Here is a 20,345-nt window from a genome sequence, read left to right as displayed (position 1 = left end):
TATTTAATTTCGTCTTCCACAATGGCACGCTTCTCTGGACTGAGGCGATACGGGCTTTGCTTAACCGGAGAAGCGTCCCCAACATCAACATCATGCTGGAGCAACCTCGTCCTTCCTGGAGAGTCCTGAAATAAGTCAGAAAATTCCATAATTACGCTTAGTATATCTTGTTTCTGAGGTGCCTCCAGATGCTCTAACCCCTCTTTTAATACACCTAAATTTTGCAAGTTATTACCTAGAGCATCTGAAGGCACCTGGTCCAAAACATCTTCCAAGTTTTCCTCAACAGGTGCAACCACACTCATAACTGGCTCAAAATCAATGGCTAAAGGATCTCGTCTATCATTAGAGTAAGATTTCAACCTGTTTATGTGGAAAATTTTACATTTACGTCTAGTTCCAGGGGCTTCAACTTCATAATTGACCTCAGACAGCTTTCTCAACACCTTCCAGGGGCCCTTGTACCTGGGTTCAAGGAAGTTGTCTGGGTCTGTGCTTAAAACTAATACCAAGTCCCCTGACTCAAATGAACGTACCTTACACTTCTGATCAAATTTGGTTTTCATCGTAGCTTGGGAAGCAGACAAATTATCTTTGGCATACTTCCATGCTACGGCTAACTTGGACTTAAGTTCACTAACAACTTCTCCCACCGTACGCTCTCCTCTCTGATTTGCTTCGAGCAATTCATGGAAAATTTTCAAAGGTCCTCGAACCTTGTGCCCAAATATTAATTCAAAGGGAGCAACGCCAGTAGAAGAATTGGGAAAATTCCTTATGGCAAAGAGAGCAAAGGGAAGCCCTTTATCCCAATCCTCTCCTTGCTCATAGCAATATTTTTTTAATATACTGTACACTTAAGGGTCTGGTGAAATCTTTCCACCACACCCTGACTCTCAGGATGGTAGGGTACACTGGTAATGTGCTGAATGGCCAGTTCAGCACACTTACTCTTAAATACCCTGCTTGTAAAATTCGAGCCGCAATCTGACTGAATTTTACAAGGCAGTCCATACCTTGAGAAAAACTCCACTAATTTATCAAACACAGCTTTTGAGGTTATTTTGTTCATTGGAAAGGCCTCAGGAAAACGTGATGCTCTATCCATTATGGTCAGGAGATGCGTAAACCCTAACTTCGTCCTAGGCAGAGGCCCTACCACATCAATTACCAATTCTGCAAAGGGTTCTCCAATTGAAGGAATTGGGTTAAGAGGAGCCTTGGGAATAGGTTGATTGGGTTTACCCATCACCTGACACACTTCACACGTTCTTACAAATTTCTTCACCGAAGACTTCATTCCTGGCCACCAAAAACATTTACTCAACCTACAAAAAGTTTTACTTAAGCCTAAGTGGCCAGAAAAGGAGTCCTCATGTGCAAGGCTTAACACAGCCTCCCTAAACTTGGTAGGTACGACAATTTGTCTTAAACAAGAAGTCACACTTAGTTGATGAGTTGGGGGACGACTGACCCTATACAACAATCCTTTCAAACCCACAAACCTAGGCCTAGTCAAATCGTCCGTATTACCTAACTCGAATGAAAATTCTTCTTTTTGGGCCTGCATGAAAGAGAGACGGTCACAATCGGATTTCAATGATTTAAAAATTCCAAAACTAGAACTACTGCTACTACTACTACCTTCTACTAGCCCGGGCTTCTCTACCTCTACTTTCAAATTACTTAAATTTATGTCATCATCATTATCAGCTTCCGCTGCACGCTTAGCAGAGGCTCGAGTAGTTATTGCCACAGGGCAAGCCGTGACCGAAACAATAGGAAATAATTCCTGCCCCTCTGCACTCAACATATCATTCCCAAGGATTCCGTCTATTCCTGGTATCGGCAGGCTCTCAACTACCGCCAGCTCAGTAACCTTATGATACCCTGGGAAGGACAGCTCCACCCTTACTAAGGGAGCAGATACCACCGTATCGGGAAATCCTCCCAGGACCACGTATTCTCCAGTATAGGGAACTAAGTTAGACAAGTACCCTAACATAAAGGGTAGAGGTCTCAGATTTCAATTTTCCTGGGTAGACATATTTGTTAAATGGTCATAAATTACCAGTGGACTCACACAATACCGGTTTTACTTTACCTACATCTGGTTCACTACTAACCTGGGGATCAACAGTTTTACCATTCTTACTCTCTGAAATAGAATTATTTGAAATTAGCGAGATTGGCGTAGGCTGATTAACATTATTTTGACTCTTATTTTGATTCTTTTGGAGGTAACGGCTCCTGGCTCTACATTCGGCTTGTCGATGCCCTGGCTTATTGCACCAAAAGCAATTACCTCTAACTTGATTAGTTTTACCCGAATTGCCACGGTTAGAAAAAACCAGAGTGTGCCCACCACTCAAGTCCTTTCTGAAGCCACTACCAACATGATTACTCATGCTACTATTTGGGGTACTAGATTGGTTTTTAAAGGGATTATTCGACTTAAAAGACAAATTACTATTATTATTAGGGTATGAGGACGAGAAGTTACCTGACCCAGCCCGATGGGTCAGGACAAACTCATCAGCTACCTGAGCCGCCTTTGGCAAAGTTAAAATTTTAGTGTCCTCCAGATGAACCCTCAATTCTCTACTACACACCTTCTTAAACTCCTCCAGTACCATCAGTTCCCTCAAGGAAGAGAAGGAAGCAATTTGACGACTTTTCAGCCAGTTGTCAAACTGCTCCTCCTTGATACGAGCGTACTCAACATAAGACATAGAATTGGGCTTGCCAGTGGTTCGGAATCCCTGGCGATAGGCCTCAGGGACCAAATCATAGGCCCTGAGAACCAAAGCCTTTACTTTGTCATAATCTCTGGCAAGGCCCTCTTCCAATGCATTATATACCCGGAGTGCCTTGCCCATCAATCTACACTGTATGAGTACCGTCCACATTTCTGTGGGCCAAGACAACCGGGTAGCAACCCTTTCAAAAGCTTTAAAAAATTCTGGTACGCTCCCCTCATCAAAAACTGGAATTAACTTTAGTGCACCCGAAATATTAAATTTGTCTGATGATGAGCTATAGGGAGAACTAACATGATTAGGGGACCCTTGCACCTTGGCCAACTCAAGCTTAAGCTTGAGCAACTCAATCTCATGTTTCCGGGCCCTCTCGTCCTCCTCAAACTGCAGCTTCAATAACTCAATTTTCTTACAAATTACATGGAACTCCTCCTGCCCCATTACATGAGCAGAAGGTGTTACATGGTTGGGAACAGCCTCCTCAGCTAAAAAGGGGTTAGTTGAAATATTAAAATTTTTAACAGCCCTGGCTGGAGTAGGAAAATTGGCCAGACCTTCATACATAACCTTTACTGCAGGGGAATCAGTGAACAGGGACAAACCAGGATTTATGCTCACATCATCGACTATGGATCCTTCTTGGTCCGACCCAAAATCAGTGCCACTCTCAAAATCACTGGCTAGGCCGCTAGCTACCTCATTACCCTCAGTCAAATCTTGGGACACTTTTTCCTTAACCAGTTTTAACAAATTGGCCCGAGTGTCAGAGGACTTATGAGGGATCTCCAACCACCGGGCACACTGTACCAAATAAGCCCTTGTCAAAACTCCTAAATATTTTAAACAGTCAGCCGAACCCAAGAATTCCGACGGGTCAAAAGTAAATCCTTCATTTTAATGAAAATAATATCCTATGGGGAAGGAAAGCAACTAAACCAAAAATCAAATATCAACAATAAATACTGTCAAATCCCTCCAGAGCTGAAGTGCTCCCCCAAACACCGAGTACACCTGCGTACGATCCTGTCACGGTCGCCACTTGTTATGACCCGTGTAGGTCGTAGTTCTGTTTCTTTAAACTTTGATTTTTTAAAGGAATCGTAGGCAGTACATTATTTATGTAACACGGTGAACTGAGGGAAGACAGAACATAAACACTGGAAAAATCTAACAATATTTATTACAATACATTTAAATAAATTCAACCTTGCACCAGGGGTAACAAAAAGCTCCTAAGACAAACAACAATGAGTAAACAAAAATGTCCTGGAGGACTAATATACAGAGTCCTCTAAATACACAAGGTTGACCTATATCTAATAATCTTAACCCTAAAAAAGAAAAACTAAACAGATCAAAAGTATGGCTCATATATTAAGCCAGGCCCACAAATATCAACAAACCACTACCCTATTACTAAACAGATAGGAATAAGGAAGACAGGAGAAATGAAAAGGCAGAAAAACCTTAAAATTACCTACCTACACACACAAACATTAAAGGCTAAATTATAAAACATAACACAAGGCAGCATACAAATACACATACCACATTAAATTAAAGGCATAAATACTTATACATTCACATAAAAGAATTATGCTGAGAGTCATAATTTATGGATACCTGTACATATCTCAACACTGTATTACCTATCCGTGGAAATACTTATAACCGTACTTATCCATACATGGATTAGATGACAGATAGGGGACGAACGTTCATCAGCATCAGAGGGAGTATCATTAACACCAGGAAAACGGGCTGGGCATATCTGTAACGATAATGAAAAGATCGTAACTTTACCTGGGTAATGACTCCCTACTTTCCTCCTCACGGACCCTTGGTCCACAGACGAGCAGCGTAACAGATATGATGACGCTCTTTGATCACGACAATAGTACCTCCAACAGTGCCGGGACGGAACGACGGCACCGTCTTCCCGCAGGATCCTCAGGCGGGGAAAATAACGCCAAGTGAAGGTCGCAAGTGACACACACTTGCAGGACGTAACAAGCGAGGTGGCTATCGCAGGTGACAAAACCCCTGCCTACGTGGTCCGTGATCCAAAGAAGTGTACAATATACCGCGGGTGGCTCAAAGACACCAGCGAAATAATCCTCCAAAGGCACAATTCCTTATGAGGGAATAAAAGAGGCATTTACCAATGGCTGCTGAATTAGGATACACGTCTGTGATCAAGGCACGGTCCGAACTGAACATTCCAGGCGGCAGTAGTCTCGTCCACGGCTCTCACTAAACACCAAACACTCGGAAAAAAAAATAAACAAAAGAGTTAATGGCAATTCACTAATTAACGACGGAGGAGGAGCGAAGGTTATCACCGAACTCTTATGAAAAAGGCAGTTAACATTTACTCCTACCGAAGACCGAATTTATTTATATACAATTAAATAACCTACTTTAACATAACAGGCATGAATGTAAAGAGTTCTGTACGAGAAAATGATTGTACTAACTGTGATGTATGGATCGGAGTTGTGGGGAATGAAAGTGACAGACAGAAATTGAATGTGTTTGAGATGAAGTGTCTAAGGAGTATGGCTGGTGTATCTCGAGTAAATAGGGTTAGGAACGAAGTGGTGAGGGTGAGAACGGGTGTAAGAAATGAGTTGGCAGCTAGAGTGGATATGAATGTGTTGAGGTGGTTTGGCCATGTTGAGAGAATGGAAAAAGGCTGTCTGCTAAAGAAGGTGATGAATGCAAGAGTTGATGGGAGAAGTACAAGAGGAAGGCCAAGGTTTGGGTGGATGGATAGAGTGAAGGAAGCTCTGGGTGATAGGAGGATAGATGTAAGAGAGGCAAGAGAGTGTGCTAGAAATAGGAATGAATGGCGACCGATTGTGATGCAGTTCCGGTAGGCCCTGCTGCTTCCTCCGGTGCCTTTGATGACCGCGGAGGTAGCAGCAATAGGGGATTCAGCATTATGAAGCTTCATCGGTGGTGGATAATGTGGGAGGTTAGGCTGTGCCACCCTAGCAGTACCAGCCGAACTCTGTTGAGTCCCTTGTCAGGCTGGGAGGAACATAGAGAGGAGACGTCCCTTTTTTTGTTTCATTTGTTTGATGTTGGCTACCCCCCAAAATTGAGGGAAGTGCCTTGGTATATGTATGTATGTGATCTCTCTCAGGGGAAAGGTATCCCTCATTTGACCACTTACCAGTTTTGTTGTACAGGCTAGTACCTATCAGCTTGTTCATTCCCATGACAATTAGGAGGTTGTTGATGTAATTTCTTTCGCTCCTGTACGGGACAAGGTAGACTGACATTTCCATAAAAAAAAAAAAAAAAGCTTCCTGTTCGGCTCTAGGGGTACGACCGACCCACCAAGAAGTGAGTCTCCCCACATAAAGGATGATGGTTTGCATCTGCGTAGGATCAAATCAAATTTATAAAGTGATTTGTATTTTTCTTAGCTATACAAACCTGAGTCCTATATATTAAACTTCCTCAAATACCCATCTCAGTCTTGAGCTGAAAGGTCATAAGTGAAGAGACTTTGACACGCAAGAAGAGCTCCTCGCTCTCGTGCCCAGCTGTCTTTAACTACCTTATTAACAAGTGTAACGGCCGTTCCAACTCACTCTGAAAATGTATTCCTAGGTAAAGGACTCAGGTTTTTATACTTAGAAAAAATACAAATTATTTTTAAAAATGTTCATATTTTACAAAGTTGTGTGCACGCATTTAACCAATACTGAAAGTTATCAATGCCTGACTTAAAAATGATATTCCTTTTTCAGGATGATGATTATATCCATTGTGAATCGCCTGCAGTGTGTGCAAATTTAAACTACTATTTGGGTACTTTCAGTGAGGAGGTTGCAAAGGTTCAGTGGAAATTAATATTAAGACAAAACCTTCAGGAAGAGGTCAGTAAGTATGCTTTTCAGTCAAAGTCTTATGGGTTCCTTTTCATTAGGTGTGCAAGTAATTCAGATATAGAAGAAGACCTTGGCCAGCCTCAATATGATGAAGCTTATGTAGAACAAAATCTGATACATCATACCCAGTTATTTTTGTTTCCTCCCAATACTGGAAAAGTTAAAACAATTAAAAAAACAGAAATAAATGTCAATTTGCTGATGGTCGACTCCTTATCGCGAGCTCATTTTTATAGATCTTTACCAAATACTGTGCAGCTTCTTGAAGAATTAAGTGAAAGTTCAACAACAAAAATCTTGGACTTTCAGTTATTTCAGGCTGTAAAACAAAGAACATTTGAAAGTCTTCAAGCTCTTTTCTCAGGCTATGTAGATACATTGGAGGTACCTTTTGGGATGTATGATGTACCTCGGGTGCCATTGTCTATTGAAAAGTTATATGGAAAATTTAAGGAGAAAGGATATAGGACACTTTGGTTAGAGGATTTATGTTGGAATTGGGAATGGGGTCTTGTGAAAGATTTAAAAGTTATGAATACCACTCTTGAAGATGTTGTTCTTTGGAAAAATTTCAAAAAGGCACTTGACATTGCAAATATTGACGGTGTTGACCTCACTTTATCTAGCTGTGATATTCTATTCGCAAATGGGAAGAAAGACCCCTTCCGTAATTTGCCTGCTGTTTGCTATAATGGACATTATCATCATGAATATATCCTTGAATACCTAGAGCTGTATCAGAAGTCAATGCAAAAATCTGGTAGTCCGTTCATATCATATACCATGACAAGTGTTTCTCATGAAGAATCAGGAATTCGCGTACAGTCTTTAGACGATCCATTAATGAAATATTTAAAGTTTGCATCTAAACTAGAGGATACCATAACAATTCTATTTTCAGACCATGGAAATACATATGGAAAGTTTATAGAATCAAGTCCAGAAGCTTATGCTGAATCCTTCAACCCCATGCTCTTTATGTTAATACCTATAAATGTTCAGAAGGCGTTAGGTGATGTTCGCATGCGAATTTTGAAGGACAATGAAAAGCGATTAGTCAGCCTTTTAGATTTACACTATATGTTGATAGAAGTAATTAAAGAAAAAGTTCATGAACTGGAGCCAGGGTTTGAGAAGCGTTATGTTATTCCTGGTGGCTTGTTAAGCAATATACCTCAGACTAGAACATGCCAAGACATTCCTTTACTGCAGCCAAATCTCTGTATATGTAAAAATTATGAAACTTCGGTAGAGCCATCATCGCTTCACATGGCACTTGCAGACTATGGTGTTGGTATTCTAAACAATATGATTTTATCACAGCATAGAAAAGATGGCAAAAGTGGTTTTGGTAACTGCTTACCAATGAAGCCTGTTGAGATTAGGAAGGTTTTTGAAGTTCACACTGCTGTAGATTTAGTGATTTATAAAATAGACCTGCTTGTACAGAGTGCTGAAAATAAAACTAGTAAAGACATATTTTTCCTCTCTTTGGAAGTCGGACGTAAAAACCCTGGCATAAGACTAACCTCTTACGAACGCTTCAGTGTCTATGGTATGTATGACAAGTGCAGAGATAAAAGTGTCGAACTTAAACTGTGTGTTTGCAATATAGAAAAAGCAAAGTACAAAAGTAGTTTGTTAAGTTCATTGCTCTTTGGTAATCTGTTACCAGACTTGTCCTTTTTGAACAAAAACAGAGATATATCAGATCAGAACTTAATCCAGTTTCTGATAAGTCCAGTTTTTGGTACAAATCTAGAGATTGACTTTTCATATCCTAATGAAAACCCTTGTATGTATACAGTTATCTGTAGATACAAGTTAGGTATCACACTTAAGGCACTAAATTTTTGTTCTGATTTTCACAAGGTGGAAATAAGAGTTAACGCAAAAAATATGTTATTATCAAGTGATAAGCATTCAAATTTCCTTTTATATCCAAGAGATGTAAAGGTATTAATGGCAGGTGTTGTAGCAAATCCCAAAATTGAATGGCGTTGGGATCATAGTATTAAAGTTTATTAAAGAAAATAACATATTGGGCTTTCTTTTTATGAGCCTATTATTGTTACAACAAACTACCTTAAAGAGTTTATATATCTTACAAGTCTGAGTAGAAATAATTCAAATAAAAATGTAGTCATTTCTTCCCTAAAGGAAATGAAACATACCTCAGATATTTTTATAAATTACTGTACTTTCCTCTCTTAATTTAATGTAACTTTCATGGTTGTGAATCAGGAATGTCTGTATTTATATAAAAGTTTAATCAAAGATTGTTTAGTTGAATAAGATATTTTATGCTGTACCTAAGTGATGCTGCACTATTGTTGCTCATACTTTATATGCTAATCCTACATGAAACTTAGTAATCCTAATGCTTAATGTTGATTTTAGAATTTTTATTCATTAGTATGATAATGTATGGTTTGGTATTTTAAGCTCAATATATGTTATATTGCTAATTTCAATGACATGTCTTGTGCCACTAAGTTTATAGTTAATTTACAGCTGTTTTAATTATTTGCAAGGTGTACCATTTATTATATTGTAGTGTTTCATTATCAGGCATTTTCACTTGATATCATGAATTGTTGCTGGACCTAATTCAGCACAAAATAATTTTAGTGGAAATTACAATTATGCCTTCATTTGGCATTATCTCCTTTTTATTTGTTCATTTCTATGAAACTTGCCTGTTGTTCATATTCCTTCTCTCTGAAAGCTGTTAAATGTCGACACCTACCTCATAATAGAAATATCTCGTTTTCTGTCCTTGCTAAATGCCGGGTAGTCTAGATTCTAAATTTTCCTCCAACTCACTGAAGTAATCTATCATAATCAACCCATATACCTTATAAATAAAGCCAGAGATAATAAGGTGGCCATTACTGCTCATAATCAATGTACACCTGGGGAACACAGAAAAAGGCACATTTATTAGAATACCTGTAACATGATAAATTATAAAACACAAGAAACCCAAAATTAAATGAAACAGTCAATATACAAATAAAGTCAGTTTTACAGCACAGTTAAATTAGTGAAAGAGGAAGAATTTACACCGTTAACCTACCTGTCCTTTGCTGCCTTAAAACCAGGAGCACACCGTTCCTCCTTAGCAGTGAACGTTTTTTTGGACCTCTTCTTTTAAAACAAACACGTCAAGAAATAAAAAAAGTATTGAATTGAAATACAGTGAATTATGGTATCAATACACTATGTAAATGAAATTACTACATAGGTAAATTTAAGAAAAAGTACATCCGCTAATTACCATTTACCCTAAGTGTACGTACACTCAAAAAGCAAAAATTTAAGTAATAAATTAAATACAATACTGTACTGTATGTACAGGTGCCGAAGGTACCAAAATCTAATTCAACTTGGCAAAACTATAGTTCCGTACAATACGTATCTACTGCAGACATGTTTCTACATTAACATCAATTTTAAATAAAATTAAACTAGATTTAAACAAATTAATTACATAAACTACACAGTAACTACAGAACATAAAAATTTTAAATATAAATGTCCATGAACTTATCAGTTTCATCCACATTCCAAACTTATTCTGGTGTGTATCCCTTCTCCATAAAACTTGCCACTGCCCTATGGTCCACAGAGACTGACTCGTAAGTAACTTTCACACTCTTAAGGCCAAAACATCACTTAAACTTACCAAACAAGCTTTTGCTGGCTTGGAAAGGTGTCTATCAGGTTGCGGCATCTTGGCTGATGGACGGCTTAGGATCATCATCCATGAAATGGCGGAGTAGAGACAGCTTTTCCCTGAATAACGAGAGAGTCGGCACAGATCCTCTTTCGATGCTGGTTTTCGATCCACTAGGAAAGGGCATTCTCCATCTTTATCATGCCCTTTTCCCTCACCTTGGATACAAGCTTTGCACTGCGTGGGGCATTAGCAGCCACAGCAGCAATAATCTTAGCTGCATTTTTCTTTATGTACCTCATGATACTTTCATTATTGTCAAAGAGTCTTCCTACAGCTGCGCACTTCATCCCTTCCTTGCACTTATCAAGCAGCAAGAGATGGGATGTTGTGCTGGGTGGAGAGGGAAGCGGTGTGAAGCAGGCCAGGTGGTATGGAGTGCAATCAGTTTGAAATCATCAGGCCACGAAAGTACTTATCACGCAACCGCAAATACGTGATTTTTTATTTAATAGATTATACAGTTTTCTGTATCGTCATTGATTGAATCTGAAAAGATAGAACTCACAAAGACTGAGGGCTGACTGGGTGTTAAGTATAAAGATGGTACATGTATTTACTAAAAAGAAAGTTTTAATACTGTATGCATATTGTATGAATCTTAGCGATAGTACCTTGAGGAGATGAAGATAACCTGTTGCTCGACAAACACCTGTTGGAGATGCTGTCGCGGTAGTGTGGATACTGCAAGAGGGAGACCAAGTCATTGAGAGAAGTGTTGTTGTGTAGGGAGAGAAACAGGGCACAAAAGGCCAGGTGCAAAGAAGTGTTGGCAGTTTAAAAATGTAAGGCTGCGCACAATATTACTAACCACAAGTCTGCAATTATGAGAATCTTTATCTAAATGTTATACGGGGGCTGACTGTACTCAGTCCCTTGTGGGAAAAAGTACGCACACTGTTGATTGAGATAAAGGCCAGCACCCTTACCCTCTGCCTTCTTCAGATAGCTATAGAGAGACGACTTCACCTAGTAGGACGACAGCCCAGCAGGTGGATCCTTGAACATTGGATAATCAAGAAAATCAGCCATCACACAAGCACAGGAAGAACAATGGCAGACAGTGCCATCATCACCTAAACATTCCACATGCACAATCATATCATACATGATCACCACGTTCGCAGCCTTCACACAACAGGTCTCCCCATTCAAGGTTTCCATTCTCCAGTCTCCTCATGCACACGATCTACAGGCAAGGGTTCCTTATGCAAAGTCTCCACTAGTAAAGCCTTCATGCGATCGCTCTATAAATTCCACCAAATCACCAAGAACCAGGTCTGTATGCACCAGGTTTCCAATTACTAAGTTTCTATGCCCACAATCAACACATAATCATTCTTCCAGCGCAAGGACATCGCATGTGATAGCATTGTTGATAGGATCCCAGTTCCAGAGCTTGATGAGACCGAACACCATGCGATTGTAACCTACAAGTCATGAGACATTGGTCACCCGCCGCCTCCTATTACTCTTAAGTCATTGTTTAGGGATCCTTCTATTCCCCGGGATCTCCCTACATGACGAACCCATTCATGTTCCCTTCCTAATAATGTTAATTTAAAGGCTAGCACCTCTACTATTAAAACAGTTCCTCACCATACACAAGCATTGAGGTTCCCTTTAGAGGTAAAAAAAAAAAAAAATGGGGAGAGCATTTTTTTACATGAGGGTGAATATTTGATTTTTTTTTTTTTTTTTTTGTGCAAGTTCATTTTGGTTGAATGTTAGAAGTTTACACATTAAATTGCATTGTTTATTTTCATGTATGCTTTTCAAATACAGTGGTACACTAATAAACATGAGTAAAGTAAAGGAAAAGAAAGGTCTGTTTAGTATTGAAATTATTTTCCTAATTAAAGGATACTTGACTATTGAAATTACCCTCATAATTAAAGGATACATGCGTGTTAGCATACAGTTAGGTTAATACCTTTATTCTTCTTAAGAACTGGAAAATGATAATGAAACATAGGGGTGGTTTAGATAAAAATACTTCAATTGGGATTTTTGAGGCTCTGCCAGCTTTCATGTGTTTTGTGGTTAAATGCAGGAAACAAGTGTGTTTCTATATGCTTGGGCCCTGCATCAAATGTCAATAGCATTGATAAGGTGGCTGCACAAATGATTGCAAAGATATAGAGTGATGCTTTAGATCTCTTTCTAGGAGTATCCATCTATCCCTATAAGTTAGTGGTTACAATGTCTCTAGTATTTCCACTTCCAAGAACTTCATTTCATGATATTGGGAGGCCGTCAGTATTCTCCTCCAGAAGGCGTTCCAGCCAATAGACCAACAGGATTAGTAATCTTAATAGGAGAACACTATGATGGCCTTTTCCAGTTTCTCCTAAGGTGGGGGAAGTGCTTCCCTCTTTTATCTGATTTGGGAAAGACTCCTAATATTTATTTTGAGTAGCCAAGGAGGACTATCGAATACCTCTGACCTGTAACTCTCCCTTGTCCAAAAAATTAATATCTTATGAGGATAGAGATTGGCAAGATTTTTTCTCTGTAACAAGAACTCTTTTGGATTGTTTGTTGGAATTTGAGTTATTTTTAGGGGAAGGAATTGTGTATAGAAGCTGTAAAGGATTAGGATATATTCAAGAAACTTAAGCTTATCAAGTATCTGGGCTTAAACATATCCAGTTCAGGTAGGGTTGAAAATGTATATATTAAAGTTTTTTGCTATTTAAAAATCCTATAGTTGTCAGAATAGATTAGTGTATAGGTAATCCAAGAAATTGTTAAAATTTAAAAAGGCTTAGTTCTAAACTTTAGGAAGGTTTTTTCCTTTAAGGATATCACAGGTAAACGGCTTCAATTTTAACTATAGCAAATTGACTCCTAGCATTAGCATCAAATAGATCCTTAAAGGATGGCAGGCTTTTTTCTGTAATGTGATTTTGGGGGGATGAAGATTATTTTATCTCCTTAATTTCAGGAATAGTTATTTTTATGCTAGGTGTTAAATTTTTATCTCCTCACCTAATTTCATGACTAGTTATTTTCACTCTAGAAGGTAAACTCAAGTTTGCACATTCCTTTTTTGGGGGGTTGGATAAACGAGGATATGTCATGGAAGGATTTCTTTGTTCTGTGAGGGCTGCAAGTTATAAGCTAACAAGGCTGAAATGTTAGCATAAAATGTCAAAATTGGTTTACAAATTTAGGCTTTCAAATGTCCATTTTCCTGAAATACTATATTGTTTCCAGTGAAGGGTTTAGTAACAAGGTCACACAAGTTAGATTAGAGTGAAAGCCTTTTACTTTGGAAAAGATTCTTGGCAATGACAGTAGCATACCTAGTTGGTTTTCGCAAGTCTTTATTGAAGAGAATTCGGGTTTTATTAGAAATCTACTGAGCACTAGGCGCTGTTGTAACTGTGAAAGATGTGGAGTAAATAAGAATCTACTATCAGTTTATTTGATTAAACTTAGTTTAAGCTTTACCTTTACTTTTCCCAATGATAAAGTTCAACTTACTAATTATTATATAAGAATTTATAGTTTTTAAAGTGTATAGTGGGAAATAGCATTGAATCCAATCTAGAAACTTAATTGGTAATGAGTTACTTAGGGTTAGGATTGGTTAAACTTTTAACGAGTCTCAGAAGATTGAAAAATTTATTAATCTAGATCATTACTTTTCAACACTTTCCTTCACTAACCCACCTCTGTCAGAGGGTGGGAGTCAGCAATGGGAAAATCAAGGGAGTTTTATGAATATAAATAGAATTTTAATGATAAGAATTATTATTTTTATACTCACCTGATGTTCATATACATGCCCCCTCCCCACTGACCAGTGATGTCAAGAGACTAATGATCTGGTTTTGACTTTGAGAACAAAAAGGCAACGGTAACTATGATGCATTCACTTACTTACTTGTTTACTTGTTTTGGGTTTAAATCCAACCCTCCACTGAAGTTGAGTGAACTACTTCTTGGGCGGGTCCATAATCATTTAACGAAACATTTTCATTTTAACTTATACAATTCTTTGATTGTAGCATTCAGCACTGTTTAATTGCCATTGATCACCAGATGGTTCCCAAAGGGGGAGGCATTTAGCAAGGAGTGAAAATTGATTTTTATTTTGGGGTAGAAATTGATATTTAACAACTTCAAAAGAGAAGAACTAAGAGTATAGAAATAAATTTTATGATTAAATTTTTTTTCATAATGTACTGTTTTTATTCAATCAGAAATAAGCTAAAAACCACTTCTAGTTTTCCCCAGCAGAACATTTTTTTACTTTATTTTAGGCACTGGTATTTCAGTGACTTTAACAGGTTTTAATTCTCTTGAATGCATAGGGATTAAGTAGCGTCTGCAGTACACTCAGGATAAAACAACGGAAAAAAGAAATGAGATTGTCTTTCAGGTGTATGTTAAGTGAGATGTTTTAGAAACCCCTTTAATTTTTTTATTACAAACAGATTTATTCTTATGGTAATATAGCTTTAATAGTCAGTATTTTTTCATTCCTTTTTTTTCCTTCTCACAAAGTTTTGATGTTAAAAATGGAATGTTACTAAGAGTACAATTAGATGATTCTGGTCACTACATATTTTTATAAATTCTATATAAAATATGTGTTATGAAATACAATGCTTAAACAATTAAAATTACTGTATTGTAACTTAAAATATATTGCCTAACAAGAAATGAATAATTTTATCATCTCAAGTTTCTGTTTCTACGTCCTCCAGTCCGAGCCATTTTATACACCATTTTGGACAAGCTTCTCTAAGAATTTCTGTTAATCCCTTCATACTTCAGCTTTTGGTCTTGTTATTACAGTAAGGCTATCTTCATTCCTCTGTACTTAATTTTTGGTCTTATTATTTTAACAATGTCCATTTGTACTGCAACTTTTGGTCTCTACTGTCATAATGATGCTCTTGTCATCCCTTTGTGGTGAAATTTTTGGTCTTTTCATAAAAATGCTCTCTTTGGCTCGTTGTACCAAGAGTTAAGTTTGTATCATAACAGTGCTCTTCACGTTCCTTTTTATACTTTAATTTTTGTATTTTTGTAGGAATGCTTTTTATACGCCTCTTCGCCTCGTTTTACTGCAATTTTGGTTTTATCGTAACAATGCTCTCTCCATCCCACTGTACTTCAATTTTTTATTTGGTTATCATAACAATGCTCTCTTTTTTTTCTTTGTACTACAACTTTTGGTTTTATTATCATGATAGTCTCTTCATCTATTTATTCTTTAATTTTTGGTTTTGTTATCATGACAATGTTTCTTTGAGCCTTGTATCACAATTTAAATTTTTTACCATAAGTACTCATTATGTTCCTCTTTACTTCAATTTTTGGTATTACTTATATAAGAATACAGTACTCTCTTCATCTCTCTGTACTTGAATTTGTTCCTACCCACATACAAACCCTTGTTCTTTTATTAGGGAGATTGTTTTGACGCGAGGCTGGATAATAAGCAGTTATCCAACAGGTAAGGGTGCAGGGTGAGAGCCCCCTGCCCTTCTCCAGTGATGGAAGACTCAGTTTTGCTTCAGCTGCTGTTTATAAAACAGCTCCTACTACATACATATACCAAGGCACTTCCCCCAATTTTGGAGGTTAGCCGACATCAACAAATAAAACAAAAACAAAAAAGGAGACCTCTACTCTCTACGTTCCTCCCAGCCTAACAAGGGACTCAGCTCCTACTAAAACTGTTAATTTTTTAATTTTTCGCAGTGTGGTTGTTAAAAATGGAATGGAAACAAGAACTTTGAGTATGTCGTGGGAAGGGTGGACGCTGCAACCACATAAGGGTAAGGTTAGCTGTAGATTCTCTTTGCCTTTTGTAGGTTGCATATCTGTTTGCAAGCTTTCCCATGTTCTAAGTGCCAGTCGTGGCCTTCAGTCCAGTGGCAGGCGTATGCCTGGAAGGGGAAGAAGCGAGCGTCAGAGTCAGACAGGGCAACGCCCAAGAAGACACCAACGAAGTTTGACGACACTACCATCTCCTCAGAGGGTGCGACTGCTGCTACTGCCCCTGTGCTTATGTCCCTTGATCAGTCCCCAAGGAATACGCTGCAGGGGTCATAAGATCACGGATCGACATTGGGTAGTTTTTTAGGTTTTGTTGGTCCTCCAGGAACCCTTAGTGTTCGCTGCTCCAGCTGAAGGCAGAAGGTCTTCGACTGTGACTATGCAGGCTGTGGACGACAAGTTTGACCTAAACCCTCAAGTTAGGGCCTCCAAGACATTTTTTAGGGAGTTGATAGCCAAGGTACCTCTCCCTCGGTACACCTTGTGCATTTAACTGTGTGACCCAAGAGTCCCCGGTGACACTATTGGTAAGGAGTGATATAGTTCCCCAGTGTCAGGGAGCCCAGAAGTTCCCCCAAAAAACTGAAGAAGGGGAAGTCTGGTTTGGTTGCCCCTAGCTCAGCAGGCAAGGCGCTAGGGTTGTGAGCCGTGGTCCTTGAGCTGGTAAGTCTAAAGGTAAGGGTAAGGGGAAGAGGAGTGAGACCTCGGTCCCGGTGCCAGTGATTGCTACCCCTTTCTCTGTGTCTGTCATCCCGACCTTCGTGCCAGTGGGTCCTGTGTCTGTTCCTCCTCCCTCAGTGTCAGTGGTTGTGCTTCCGGACCCGCTGATTGCGGGGTCGCAGAGCCTTGTGGCTGTGTCTTTTTCGCCTGTGACGTGTGTCCCAGCGTTTTGGCTCCTGTTGGTGCAACCCATGTGGTTTCTCCTTTCGAGGTAGCGTTGTTATCAACAGTTGCTAAGATCTCGACTGCTCTTCTTGCAGAGCCAGGAAGAGGAAGAGGAAGAGGCTTCCTCCTCGACCTCTTTTCCATCCTCCAAATCTGATTCCGACTCTTCTTCTCAGATGGAGAAGAGGAAGATGTCAAGGAAGTCCAAGAAGGCGAGCCACAGTCACAGGACTAAGAAATCCTGCGACACCACCTCTCCTTCGAGACGGGTTTGACGGTACCTGTGAGGTTCTTGAGGCCTTGGCCCTGGTCCCAACTGTCCTGGCTGTTTAGCTGTGGCGAGTCAGGTAGTCATGGTTTTCAGGCTACCCCAGTAGTCAGTCAGGACAGAGATGTACAGCCCTATACACTGTCTGTTCCAAGGTTGATGGAGGAGATGTGGCGACCTTCATCTCCCTTCCTTCCAGTAAACTAGTCGCCTGTTCCTCCCTCTGTCAATAAGTTACCACTCGTATTGGTAGAGAGGATGGTACCATTCAAGACTGTAATAGAGTGCATGCACACTGGTAGGTCATGCCTGGGCCATGGTTGACTCCCTGCCTCGACCTGCACTACAAGAGGTACAGTGTACTTCGCCGAGTGCTGTTGGGTCCGTCCCAGGAGGTGTTCTCCCATTGCAGTGGCCCTGCCTGGGCCATCGTCAGTCAGTGATTACATTCTTGTGTCTGTCCTTGGTACAGAACAGTCTTATTCGTAGATGGGGGATGGCGCGTATTCTCCAGAGCAGGCTGCCTCTTCCTTGCCCTTGGCATTGGAAGAGGGGGCTCAGTGGCAGAATATCTCGGGGATTCCGGATTATGGTTCAGAGTTCACGGAAGCAGACTGCTCCGAGTCAGAAATATCCTTTGTGAAGGTCTTTGTGCTCATTTGTGAGTGCAGTGGCCAAGGGGGGAGGCAACTGTGGTCTACCCTTCAGTAATTGATTGGCACTTCAGGGCCCCTCAAGGATTGAAGCCCAATGGTCAAATTTTATTGACTTGGCTACCCTAGAGGTGGCATTGGCATTACAGAACTTGTCAGTGCGGAGTGCCATGTCTCTTCTGCTGGAGAGTTGCGGACAGGCACCAGTGAAATTATGGAGGACTGCTTCACAGAACTGTCATCTTCCAGGACTCTGGCCCTTCGAAGAGGGACAACAGCCAAACCTTTGGGTTCAGCCAAGCTTGCAGGTTCTGGATCAAGGAATGGCCCTGCTCCCACTCTGAGACCCTGTTTTGCAGCTCCTGCACCCTCTTTACTGAAAGAACCTGTGCATATACAGTATACCCTTTTCGACCACCCAAGCCCACTCCTTTTAGGAAGGGTGGAGGTGGAAACAGGAGAAGGAAAGGAAAACGCTGAGATAGGCATTCCCCCCCCCCTTCTGCTGCCAAGAGTAGGGGGTTACTTGGCCCTTCGGAACAGTTACTTGCTACCCTTCCAGGACCACCATCTGCCTCTATCTTCAGTTTTGATCGCGTTCCTGATGGTACATCCAACATCTACGAAAGCCCTGGCTTTGCGGGCAGAGGTGGAAGAGATGTTGGAAAAAAAACTTGCTCGAAGTCGTTAGAGACAGGTCTCTATGCTTCTACAGTTGATTGTTCCTTGTTGAGAAGGCAACTCGCGGCTGAAGATTGGTCATCAACATCTCTGTTCTGAACAAGTATGTTCGTCTAACAATGTTGAGGATGGAAACAGTATGATCCGTGCTGTGTTCCATCAAAGAGGGAGACCTTATGCTTTCGGGGAATCTGAAGGATATATGCTTTCAAGGGCCTGTTCATCAGTCTTCTCAAAAGTACTTCCACTTCTCTGTCTATAGCACAGTGTACCATTTCAAGACTGTGTGTTTCTGATTGTGTACAGCTACTCAGGGGTTCACCTTGGTAGCCATTGGGGCCCACTTGATGTATCTTGATGATTGGCAAATCCTGGCCTCCTTGGAGAGGTAATCATTGCGTGGTTGAGATCGGGGTCTTTCTTTTTCCTTGATCTGGGAATTGTGGTAAATAAGAGAAGTTAAATCTTATACCTAACCAGAGCATGTTGATATACTGTACATGGCAACAGCAAGGGTTTTTTCATCACAATTGCATCAGCAGGCTCAAGGAGGTTATGCAACCATTCCTGCTCAAGACAGAAGTACCAGCTTGGCATTGGCAGTCTTCTCTATCACCAATCTGACCAGGTGGCTCGATAAGGAAAACCTCTAGAGGGGAGTCCCACTTGGCTGTACGCCTCCGGACATGCAATTGTTCTTGAATGCGTCGAAGTAGTGATGAGGAGCTTACCTAGATGAACTCTGGTGTTTGGTCCAGAGAAGAAAGGCATCTGCATATCAATGTTCTCGAAATGCAAACAGCCTTCCTAGCACTACAAGCATTCCAAGAATGTTTGAGGAAGCACTTGAGTAGTGTTGGTGAGCGACAACACCACCATAGTGGCCTACATCAACAAGCAAGGGGAAACGGTCTCACTGCCACTTTGTGAGTTGACAAGCAGATGCACACCTAGGCTGTGTTTCACGTGGTAGAATAGTCACCAAGGTACGTTCCAGGCTAGAGGAATGTACTAGCTGATACACTCAGTCACCAGGAACAGGTTGTAGGGTCAGAGTGGTCCCTACATTCTCGTGTAGGAAAGACGCATCCTACCACCTGGGTAAACAGGAAGCTGCCACGTGTTTTGCTCCCCCATTGCAGATCCATGGGATCACCTGGATGCGTGCACCTTTCATCCGTTCAGCCTGATCCAGCCATTAATCAACAGGGTGGTTATTATGCCAGGACTTGGGATGACTGATGGCTTCCAGATGGCCCCAAGTCAAGTGGTATCTTGATCTGCTAGCTCCTCTGGTCGAAGTCCCGAGAGAACTATTCCAGTGGCCCACACTTCTCTGTCAGCTGCACCTTAAGAGATAGTACCAGTCCATGAAATCCTTGGATCTTCACGGTTGAGGCTATCCAACATTTCCTCCGCGAGAGAGGATTTTTGTAAGGCACTGCAGAGGAGATGCTTGGATACCTGCAATGGTCCTCTTCAGCTGTCTACCAAAGAAAGTGGGCCATCGTCTGTGATTGGTGTCATAGAAGGGATATTTCTCTGATTGTAGCAATTCTAGTTCAGATAGTGGATTGTCTTGTCTTCCTTCACCGAAAGAAGCACCCCTCATTCGTGACAATCAAAGGCTACCGCTCGGCCTTGAGCATGGTCTATTGA

The 20,345-nt window shown here is 40.4% G+C and overlaps 1 protein-coding gene across 1 annotated transcript in view; it reads left to right on the top strand.

Annotated features, from left to right (window-relative positions):
- Positions 1-14,277, top strand: part of LOC137646703 (uncharacterized) — an 86,023-nt gene extending 71,746 nt beyond the window's left edge. The window contains exon 4 of the mRNA XM_068379813.1: positions 6,521-14,277. Coding sequence (XP_068235914.1) covers positions 6,521-8,689 — 2,169 coding nt within the window. The 3' untranslated portion in view covers positions 8,690-14,277. The remainder of the gene's footprint in view (positions 1-6,520) is intronic.
- Positions 14,278-20,345: the final 6,068 nt, after the last annotated feature.

The sequence above is a fragment of the Palaemon carinicauda genome, chromosome 1, assembly GCF_036898095.1.
Source record: "Palaemon carinicauda isolate YSFRI2023 chromosome 1, ASM3689809v2, whole genome shotgun sequence".
NCBI classification, from domain to species: Eukaryota; Metazoa; Arthropoda; class Malacostraca; order Decapoda; family Palaemonidae; genus Palaemon; species Palaemon carinicauda.
Note: the sequence above shows the minus strand (reverse complement) of the source record. Positions and strands in the feature narration are given on the sequence as shown.